General features: G+C 31.0%; 1 protein-coding gene across 4 annotated transcripts in view; it reads right to left on the bottom strand.

Annotated features, from left to right (window-relative positions):
* Ric1 (RIC1 partner of RAB6A GEF complex) overlaps positions 1 to 12,139 on the bottom strand; it is a 114,545-nt gene that overhangs the window by 69,367 nt on the left and 33,039 nt on the right. For 3 of the 4 annotated variants that reach the window (XM_013359852.4, XM_078047613.1, XM_005327959.5), the window contains exon 3: positions 3,427 to 3,506. The exons of the other annotated variant lie outside the window; for it this stretch is intronic. In XM_013359852.4, the coding sequence (XP_013215306.1) occupies positions 3,427 to 3,506 (80 nt within the window). The remainder of the gene's footprint in view (positions 1 to 3,426; positions 3,507 to 12,139) is intronic. 4 annotated transcript variants of the gene reach the window in all.

Raw genomic sequence — 12,139 nt, 5'->3', positions numbered from 1 at the left:
TTGGCTGTGCCATTTAAGAATACAACTATGATGAGTCACCTGGCCTCTCTGTGTAATAATTTGTATACTAGTTGTACCTAGTTACTTCTCTGGATTACTACAGAAATTAAATGAGTAGTGAAAGTACTTACAACAGTGTCTGTGAACTACATAATTGTTTACAATGGTACAAGTGATATTGTCAAAATCAAACTTTTTTTTTTACTTATATAACCACTATTTTTCAGGTTTTAAATATATGAACATCTAACAATTTAAGATATTTTTATTTTCATTTTACCAATGACTTCTGCGGTGGGGGAGGGGCTTATTCAACTAAACTAACTTAAAAGTAGTTCAATGCACAAATCTGTAACAGAATGACTATCCTACAAAATTGTTTTGCATATGAGATATTATTTGATTTTGTGTAGCAGTTACTAGAAGTTATATGTTGGCAGACAGGCACAGCATCAACAAATTACTTATATGTATATATATTTTAATCACTTAAAATCTTAAAAATGAAGTAAAAATTTTGTGAAAGAAAAATACATTAGTGATTACAGCAGTTGTCCTTTGTTAATTTTCTCATAAGCCAGGTATTTATCCAAGCATTAAATATAAATGATCTTATTTAATTCTATGAAATGGTTTGTACTGTTATCCCATTCTACAAATAAAACCATTTGGGGCAGTATTAAAAACTTGAAAAAAATCATACATCATGGTAAAGCTGATGTTCAATTCCAGGTCTATCTGCCACCAAAGCTTATCTCTTAAACCAAGATTCATGCTGTTCTAAGAACATTTTATTGAGCCCAGGTATTAAAACCCAAATATTCAATATAAGGAAATAATGTCCAAACTGAAAACAGAATAATATTCTTTATTTAATTCTCTACCCCAACACACACAGTCAAGCACAGCAAAGATTATGCATTGTCAGGATTCAGTTAAGAGGCATCTTGTGTAGTTTTGGAATCAAAAGGTAAGACACAATTTTTTAAAATTCTATGATACAAAAAGTGGGTCTCAAAAGTACTATTCTGAAACATGTAAATATATGTAAATTATATTAGTGAGCTAAAGAAAAGAGTCTTTTTACTATCTCAAGAGAAGTTATTTCTGTACTCTGCCCATAGTTGTATAGACTGATCAAGTTAAATTCAGTTGACTGTGATTATTGCTTTTCATTTACAGGAACAAGTCTGAATCAAGCCAAAAAAAGAAGTCAGACACAATAGTTCAAAATACACAAGTCAATAAAATTTTAGACATTGATTATAAGAGTATTTCACAAATTTATCACTTAGAATAAAAAAATTTAGTTTTATTAATATCCACAAAACTGAATATAAGAGCTGGGGTTGTAGCTCAGCAGTAGAGCACTTGCCTAGCATGTGCAAGGCCCTGGGTTCGATCCTCAGTACCACATAAAAATAAAGATATTGTGTCCAATTGCAGCTCAAAAATAAATATTTCTTTTAAAAGAATATAAAATTTCTAAATATACCATAATGCCTATTGTGGTATATAAGTATACCATAAGCAATACTGAAAGGGTTTCTTCATTTAAAGTTTTATATTGAAAAACAACCAAATCAATAACCAAATCATTAAAATTTTTCTGTACTTAACAAAAGTTTTCCAAAACTCAGCTAATACTTTAATTAACACTGTATTTGTCACAAAAAGAAGTGGCTCTTCCATTAGGCAAGTCTAGATAGTTCTCTAGAATCTATGATGAAAGAATCTGACCTATATTCTAAATGACTTAGTTAGCCTTTTCAAAGCTGTATTCTCAAGAATATTAACAAAGTTTTCTTAAACAGAAACAAAAAACTTCCATGGTACCATTTTCTTGGGAAATCATGGGTTTCTTTTCCTTTGGGATTTTGCAAATCCAATTTAACAAAATTAAATACAATTTCCATATTTTAAAAACGTTAAAAAATTTTTAGAATTGAAAGCAGCAGAAAAATCATTCTGGTTCTAATATTTAGGAGCAAAATACTATAAAGAGCTGTATTACAGGGCTAGAAATATAGCTCAGTTGATAGAGTGTGTTTTCCCTCACATGCACAAGGCCCTGGTTTCAATGCCCAAAACCATTAAAAAAAAAAAAAAAAAAAAAGAAAGATCTATATTACAGTTCTATCACTTAGGGGCAAAATACTATAAAAATCTGTATTATATTGTTCTGGATTTTTTTACATGATTCTTATTGTTTTGTTTTAAATAGCTATGGTAATATTATACATGTAATTTTGTGTATGCTTTATTTTAATATGATCAGGTTTTTGAGTACACAAAATTTTCTGAGACTTTATATTTACTGACTACATCATTGAGAAGGATGTACTACAGTTAACCTGCTAACTCCCTATTATCACACTTTGGTATACAACATCTATCAAAAGTGAGCAACACAACATTTACTATACCTCTGCTAGTGGAACAATAATTCAGCAAACATTTTTTTATATTAAAATTTGAGTTTTTTTTTTAAAAATTGTTGAATTTGATATTTTACTTGAATAATATTAAGCTTGAACAGTTTCTCTTGTGTTTATAGTAACTGCATTTCCTCTTTTTGAGACTGTTTTATCAATTATAGACTGTATTTATTGACAATTTATATGATTCCTTTATTAAAAGCAATAAGCTGAGGCCCTATTTACTAAAAATATTTTCCCCAGGTTTGTTATTTGATTTTTAATGTTTTAATTTTGTTGTTGTTAATTTTCAGAAATTTAAACTTTTCAAATAGTAAAATCTATTTTTCTCATTAATTCCTTACATACCTATTAAATTTTAATATAGCAAATAATGTTTTCTATTATCTAGAAACATGATAAATAATATTTTATATCTAGCTTCAAAACTTGATCTTTTAAAAACGATGTCATGCTTTAAATCTATACATCCTTTTATTTTGAAAATAAGGCATGCTATGGAGGAAAAAACACAAAATATACATAACTACACAAAGAGCAAAAGTTCATGTTCCCTCAAATTTTAATCAAGAGTTAAAAAAGAACCCCAGACATTTGTTTTTTCTTCTTCTTTTTTTTTAAATCTATGCATATATAAAAATACAGGCAAAAGTACTTATAACATAGTCATATTTCACCTCTTCCACTCTGGATTTCTTAGCTCCTCTCTAATAAAGACTGCAGAATCTCAGATCTGGAGTATCTTAATAGTAATTGTGAATGGCTATGAAAGGATACAATACATTCCTAATGATTCCCAAACTTATTTAATTACAGAATTCTTTAATCAAGAAATTATGGTTCAAAAACCTGGTAATTTCTGAAATGCTATTTTGGAAATACTGGCTTATCTTTATTTTAATAACTTCAGATAATCCAAAACTTTAATGTTTCTGTGAATATAAAGTATGCAGATTTATATTAAAAAAATAAAAGCCAACAAACTTACTTGGGATATACTGGTTCATAAAGGTACTTGTCGCCTCTTGAAGATATAACATGAAAAAACAAGATGTAGCCATTTGCTGTCTGAAAGAGAAATTTTATTAAGCATGAATTAAAGAATAAGGCTATGACTGGTCTGCTAAATTTTAATTTTATATCTTCTTACTATGAAAAAAAAACTCATTCTTAGGAAACTTCCTTTGAATAATTTTAGCCTAAATATGTAAATAAAACAACTTGTTTTAATATAACCCATTGTGAAAAAAAGGTTTTACAAATATTTCAGAAACATATAATTGAAATCAATTGTTCATTAAATATTCATTTTAAATGTGAATATTTTCCAGTGATTACATTTATTGAATGGGTAAATTTATTATTCTGCAAAATACACAGACTTTTTGAATTCTGCAATAATATAGCAAATAATTATTCCAAGCTTTAAAACAAGTAACAGTATATAAAATGCTTCTGGACAAATAAACTTTATATAACACTAATCTCAAAATAGCCTATTTACATACTTCAAAATCAATCTTTTGGTCTCCGATTTACATAAAATACAGTCTAAATCAAAGAAAAGCAGTGCTAAACTTTAATTTCCAAAAATGTGAACATTTGAACATTAAACTGAACATCATTTTTCTTTTTTTAAATTGTGTACTGTATTTATACATAATAGTGGGATTCATTATGTCTCATTTGTATATGCACTAATTTGATCAATCTCATTCTTCAGTACCTTTCTTTTCTCTCCCAATCTTCTCTCCCCAGATCTACTTCCTCTACTCTACTGATCTCCTTTCTATCATTGTTTTTTAATTAGTGTGTTAAATTATATATATGCAGGTTTTCACATTGGGTAAATTTATACTTGGACACAGCATAGTCTAAATAACATTTTTTCCTAAGTTAACAAAATATTTTTAAGACAGAAGCTATATTAAAAATAAACAATGCCATTATATGATCAAAGCATACATCTGTGACTTGTGAAACTCAAGCAACCATTTTACATTTATATATGAAATACTATATACAGCTTTTTCTAACCAAACATTTTCAAACAGAACAGAACAAAGTGGCAAATGTTTTCCCCAAACTTTTTTATATTAACACTGAATTCCAATCATTTTAGAGGCAAGTGAGGATTTACCCAAAGTAGAACCAAAGAAAAGATCAACGTTTCAAATTTCTTTCCAGTACTAACTTCCTGTTTTTCATTTACAGAAAGGACAAAGGAAAAAAATACTCAGTTTCTTCAGCAAGGCCAGGTCTGTTTTTTAACTATAAATTTAACTATTTTTTAATGTGCTCTCAAAAACTAGAGTTCAATTTATCAGAATACAAAAGAAAAAGGTTGAAGATTGTTCAGATAAGATCACCTTTCTATATCTTCACAAGCAGTTTTATGTTCTTACCATATGGAAAACAAGAAAACAAAAGGAAAATGGCTTTAAATCAAACCATACAAAAGTTACAAACATATTGTTCCTTTACAGAAAAAATGACTGTTCAAAAACTTTAATCTGTACTGTTACCTTAGTAACATAGAGTAATATAACAAGAGTAACATAGTATGATACCATAGATAACATTGACATACAAATACTGTCCCAAGTATCAGTCTCTGAAGGCCAAAAGTTTGACATTTCAGAGTATCAAATGCTAATATTATAAATCAAATTAAGTGCTTAAAAGGCTACAAGGTCAGGAATAACATAGCATTTTGCACTAGCATTTGGAAATTTTATATACATAGAATACTAGGTAAAATTACAAATAATATCTTGATTTACTGTTTTGATATTTTATATCAATCAACTTAATATGTAAACCAAATGCCAATTAATTCTGGATCTCATGACCATCTATCACCAATCTTTTATTAAATAGTCTTGATTTTGAACAAATTAAAAAGTCGGTAGTAAACTATCCTTAAAAAGCAGTCTCTTAATTTGCACTGAATCTATCTCGATATAGGGTTATAATGACCTTATCTTTCTTTCTCTTCATGCTCCCAAAATAATGCAAATAAAGCATGACTATTACTTAATCTATAGGAAACAATCCCACCATCCTCTTCTTACATACATACATATTGTCACCCAAAACTAAACTAATTTTTAAGTAAATTAAAAAAATAATCTTTAAGTTCTTTTTCCTGTTATCATGACTTGTTTTAAATACATTTTCCTTCTTTCTGTAGGACACATTTAAGGATCTAGCTTCAATGACCTGAATGATGTATCACAAAGATACAATTAAGAGATAAAGGGTTTGATGACTTAGATATATATATATCTTCTACTCCAACATAGTGTTATGTCAGTCTTCAAATAAGGATGGAATAAGAGACTAGCACTCAAATTCTTTACACTGGTCTATAAATGATATTTTGTTTTTATTTATGACACATGTTCAAATGAGAAAAAACAAAATTAGTTACCCTAAATCATACTACCCTCCCAAGATAATAATTTAATATTTTTGTATAAACTTCTAGACTTTGTACATACATACAATGATTATACTTAAAGGGTAAATGATTACAGATTATAAATCACAAGCACTCTTAAATGTAGATAGAGTGTTTTTGACATACCCTTCAAAATTATTTTTCCTAATATTATCACATTGTTTCATGTTTTATATCAGAGCATTAATTTGAAGGGGGGGGAACCTCCAAAACAAACAACAAAAACAGCAAGACTCCAACCAAAATGTATTAAACTGAACTTGATTTATGCTGCATTGAAACAACAACAAAAAATCAGATAATATATTGAACAATGATTTTCAAAACATGCATCAATCAATGAAAGCTAGTCATCCTTAACAGAGGGGAAATGAAGGTGAGCCCTACTCCTCTTGCCCAGTTTATTGCCTTGTTGATAATTTACAGGTTACAGCACTGAGAATGGAAGCTGAAACAGAGCCTAATAGACTCTCTGGCTTCAGAAGTTAAAGCTCGGTGTTCTAGAAAAATAAGGCAACTCAAATTCATGTGACAAAGTACCATAATAGAGAGAAAAGAATTATATACAGAAGTAACTCAAGAATACCAACAAGGACATACATGTGAGGAAACTACTCATGGTAGAAGAAAGAACAATTTGAAAGAAGTGGTAAAGTAAACAGTGCATAAGCAGGACTAAAGAAAGTCATAATTTACAGCGCACTAGATAGAATACTCAGGAAAGCAGTTCTTAGGTCTTCCTGTGGTAATTCTAGAAAGGTATTGCCTTAGTAGTGGGCAAGAACTAGCTCAGGATTGAGCTCTAAATCCAGCCCACCACCCCCCACACACATACACAAAGAAAAGCTTAAAATGAGACGTGAACAGACCAAATTATTTCCAAGTAACTTAACTGCATTCCAAGAAAATTTATAGGATCAAAAAAGTACCCAGTATATAACAAAGTAAAGTCACAACTTCTGATATCTAATTAAAAGATACAGGGAGGCTGGAAATAAAAGACACAATGAAAAGAAAAATCAACCAATTTTAACAATCCATAATGCAATAAAATTGTTGAAATTAGCACAAATGAGCATTAAAACAGATACTATATTCCTTATCTTCAAAAGGTTACAAAAATATAGAAGACCCAACAGAACTTGAGATAAAAGCTAAAATATGAGAGTCAAAAAAACATACTGGATTGGATGAATAAGTTGGACACTGCAGGAAAAAAGTTTACTGATTATAAAAGTATAGCAATAAAAATTTTTCACAATGAAACAGAAAAAAAGTAATAAAACAGAAAGAGATCAACAAACTGTGGAACTTCATATGGCCCAATAGGCATATACACAAAAAGTCCCCAAATGATAATATTTATATTTCCATTGAATTTAATTAAAATTCACTTCCTACACTTAAATTTCATTAAAATGTCAATTTTCTTTTAAATAATAACAGAAATGTATACTGGAGCTTATACCATAGGTAAAATAAAATGTGTATGTTCCCTAATCCCAACAGAATTAAACTAGAGACCAATAAAATAAGATTGTGGAAAACCTTCAGTGTTTTGAAACTAAAATACATAGTTCTAACTCACTCATGGATCAAAGACGGAATCAAAAGGGAAATTAAAAAATATATAAATTGTACCAAAATTTGTGGGATTCTGCTAAAGCAGTACTTAGGAGGAAATTTATAGTTTTAAATACCTGTTTAGAAAAAAAGAATGCATACAAACAACAATAAGTGTTGGCAAGGATGTGGGGGAAAAACACACTCATACACTGCTGGTGGGACTGCAAATTGGTGAAGCCAATATGGAAAGCAGTATGGAAATGTTTCAGAAAATTGGGAATGGAACCACCATTTGACCCAGCTATCCCTCTCATCAGACTATACCCAAAGGACTTAAAAACCCGCATACTACAGGGACACAGCCACATCAATGTTTATTGTAGCCCAATTCACAACAGCTAAACTGTGGAACCAACCTAGATGTCCTTCAATAGATGAATGGATTAAAAAATGTGTCATATATGCACAATGGAATATTACTCAGCAATAAAAGAGAATAAAATCATGACATTTGAAGGTAAATGGATGGAGTTAGAGAAGTTAATGCCAAATATCTTCTTTGATATAAGGAGGCTAATTAATAGTGGAATAGAGAGCAAGAGCATGGGAGAAATAGACAAACTCTAGATAGGGCAGAGGGGTTAGAGGGGAAGAGAGGGTGCATGAGGTTATTAATGATGGTGGAATGTGAAGATCATTATTATCCAAAGTACATGTATGAAGACATGAATTGTTGTGAATATACTATGTATAAAACCAGAGATATGAAAAATTGTGCTCTACATGTGTAATAAGAATTGTAATGCATTCCACTGTCATATCTAAATAAAAAGAAAGAAAAATCTCAAACCAATGATCTCAGTTTCTATTTTACACTAGTAACAAAATACCATATGAAATCTCAACTAAGCAGGAGGGAAAAAAATAATGAGATCAGAGTGGAAATGGAAAAGAAAACAGAAAAGTAAAATCAATGAAAAAAATTATGAGTTTTTAAAGAAAATCACAAGAAAAAAAGAAAAAAAATCACTAAAATTGACATGCCTCTACTCAAACTGATCAGGCAAAAAAAAAATTAAATACAAAAGAGAGAATGGTAACAGGATTATAGATTCTAGAGACACTAAAATAATAAGGAAGTCAGGGAAGAATACAGAAAGGTTGATGAAAGAGTACTAAATTACAGTTAGACAGGAGTAAGTAGTTCTGTTATACTACAGCCCAATAGGGTGACTATAGATAAGAACTATGCAAAAACAATCCAATTTAAAAAGTGGTAAAAAAATGAATAGAAATTTCTCTAAATATGTAAGAATAGATGAAAAATAGTCAACATCATCAGTCATTAGAGAAATACAAATCAAAACTATAATGAGATACACCTTCAAACTCTTCAAAACTCAAAAGAACAAACAATGGAAATAAATGCTAAGGATGAAAAGAAGAAATCAGAACTTTTATACTGCCAAAGGGAATGGACAGTGCAACCCCTGTGAAATTGATCCAGCAATTCTGCATTTGAGTGTGCAACCAAAAGAACTGGAAATAAGGATTCCAACAAATACTTCTATGATAATGTTCAATTGAGTATTATTCACAATAGTCATAAGTTGGAAACAATACAAATGCCCATCAATAGATCAATGGATAAACAAATATGCTACATACATATTATGAAATATAACTCTGACATAAAAAAATGAAGTTTTGACACATACCATAATGTGGAGGAGCCTTGAAAACATTTCCCTAAGTGAAATAAGTTAGGCACAAGAGGACAAATATATTATGATTCCACTTACAAGATGTATCTGGTATGAGAAATTCATAGATACAGAAAGTTGATTAGAAGTTACCAGGGGCAGGAGGGAATTAGGAATGCTTACTTAAGCTTAATGATTACAAAGTTTCTGTTTGGAGTGATGATAAAGAAAACAGTGGTGATAGTGTGTAATGCAGTGAACGTGACTAATAACACCTAATTGCACACTTAAAATAGTTAAAATGGCAACTTTATGCTATATACACCTTACAATTTTAAAAAATTTATCATGCAATATACCGAAAATGAGATCAAGTACAGAATATCATATTTTCTTTCATGAAACTGCTTTTCTTCTTACATTTTTTTCACTAATTGCCATGAACATTCTCCTAACACTCTTCTAAGCTTGAATGAGTAAAACAGGTAAAGAGAGTTAGTACTGGTGAGTCTGAATAATTTCAGTGAGCTCTAAACTGTAGTAGTGGTCTTTAGTTACGTAGTACCTTTCCCTGCAATTAGTAGGAGAGGGGAATAGTGGCCCAGAGTGTCAGAGATGGTAAGGATGATAAAAGTGGTTGGAGCATGAGCTTTGGATAGATTGGTCTGCATACTAAGGTACGGCTGTAGGTAAGTCCTTTACTACCTCTAGAAATAGGCTATTCCTAGGAGAGTGCAATTTGTCCAAACACAAGTGAGCCCTAAGATGTCAAAATGAAATACAGAAAAATAAAAAGTAAAAATAAAATATAAATACAAAGAAAAGAACCAAAATTTTATAAGTTTTAGTAATGATTGTCTACATAAAATTATAATGTCAACCGTGTGTGTGTGTATGTGTGTGTGTGTGTGAGAGAGAGAGACAGAGAGAGAGAGAGAGAGAGAGAGAGAGAGAGAGAGAGAGAGAGAGAGGGAGGAGGGGGGAGGGAGGGAGAGAGGGAGGGAGGGAAGGAGGGAGGGAAGGAGGGAGGGAAGGAGGGAGGGAGGGAGGGAGGGAGGGAGGGAAGGAGGGAGGGAGGGAGGGAGGGAGAGAAAGAGAAAGAGAGAGAGAGAGAGAGAGAGAGAGAGAGTGTGTGTGTGTGTGTGTGTGTGTGTGTATTTTGGTAGTACACATCCACTAATGAGAGAGAATGGAATTCTTTTTATGAGGATAACATTTTTAACTAATTAGTGATTAAAGTGACCTTTTCCTATCATTCCTATCATCAAAACTTACTGTAAAGTTTTATCTATTAATACAGGTCAGTAATGAGAACTTATAGGTTTCATATCTAAAATTTTTTTTCATACAAGTACAGCCAAATATGGATATCAATCTATGAATATATAATTTTAACTGAATATATGTCACCTTGTAGGGTATTCTAGAATTCTTCTCCTGGATTTTTACTTTAACACAGCAGATTAATCATTTCTAATTGAAGGTTATGAGGAAGTTTCTCTTTTGGACAACTGGATTTTATACACAAAAATTTAAAATGCTATTGCAACTGTGGCTTGAGCTCATAAAATATATCTACTGCTAATGTGTGTGGGTTAGAGATCTTCTCTAAATTTGTAAGTATAAAAAAACAGCCTGACAGGGGCTGGGGTTGCAACTCAGTGGTAGTGTCCTTGCCTAGCACATGTGAGGCACTGGGATTTCGATCCTTAGCACCACATTAAAAAAACAAACAAACAACAACAACAAAAAAAACCACAAATAAAATAAGGGTATTGTGTCCATTTATAACTAAAACTATTAAAAAAGAAAGGAAAAAAACCACCTGACATTACCTGTAATTCAAACAATTTTATTAGTTGTTAACTGAAATGAGTTTATTACAAATAAGTTTCACAGATAAAACTGTTTGCTTTATAGCTTTAGATTAAATTCATTAGGAAATTCTGTCAAGTCTGCAGCAAAAGCTATTTTCTGGGCTGGGGATACAGTTTAGTATTAGAATGCTTGCTCTGCATATAAGAGTCCCTAAGTTCTACCCACAGCTCTAGGGTAAAATAGCTATTATTAAGTGTCTGTTAAGTAGTGAAGGGTGATTCTTTTCTTTTGGTACCAGGAATTGAATCCAGGGGTGCTTAACCACTGAGTAACATCCCCAGTCCTTTATTTATTTATTTATCTTGAGCTAGGGTCCTGCTAAGTTGCTGAGGTTGGTTTTGAACTCAGGATCTTCCTGTCTCAGCCTCCAGAGCCATTGGGATTGCAGGTGTGCATCACCAAACTCAGCTGAGTGATTCTTTCAAGTTCAGAAAAATCTCATTTTCAGTCATAAGCTAAAAATGTTTCAATAATCCTTCATTCCTTCTTGGCCATCTAGCAGGTAGCTGTGGGGTGGGGCAAGGCAGGGTACTCACCTTGGATCTCTGACAAAAGCTTACAATAACAACAGGCTTTAAAAAGCCTTACATTTTCACAAGCTTTGTAAGTCTGCCCAACTAAGTCTTTTTCTGTTACATGTATTTTTACCAACATCAATTAAGGCACACCTTAGTGGATTCCTCGTCAGATTGTACTGAATTAGAGTTTTCTCAACTTCTTTGAGAATTTTTCATCTGAAGTTGTTCCACATAGGATATTTATTCAGAGTAATTCTCATTACTTCACACTCAGCATTGATCATTCAAATAAACTAGAAGCAATTCTAACATTTATTAACTCACCAAGAATCAAGCTTATATTGAGTGTACTTTTTATATTTCATTTTTTGTGAATAAATTCTGTGACTGTTATTTTAAATATCTTAATTTTGTGACTATTACTTTGAACAGTAATTACTATGATGACTGCTTAGTCTGGTAATATCAACTTTTATTCTTTAGGCATAGCTATAGTGTAATTCATTGCATAATAAGGAAAATACTTTGCCACCTAATTCATAATGTATAATTATAATTTATAATACCCCAAAT

The sequence above is a fragment of the Ictidomys tridecemlineatus genome, chromosome 4 (assembly GCF_052094955.1).
Source record: "Ictidomys tridecemlineatus isolate mIctTri1 chromosome 4, mIctTri1.hap1, whole genome shotgun sequence".
Lineage (NCBI taxonomy): Eukaryota > Metazoa > Chordata > Mammalia > Rodentia > Sciuridae > Ictidomys > Ictidomys tridecemlineatus.
Note: the sequence above shows the minus strand (reverse complement) of the source record. Positions and strands in the feature narration are given on the sequence as shown.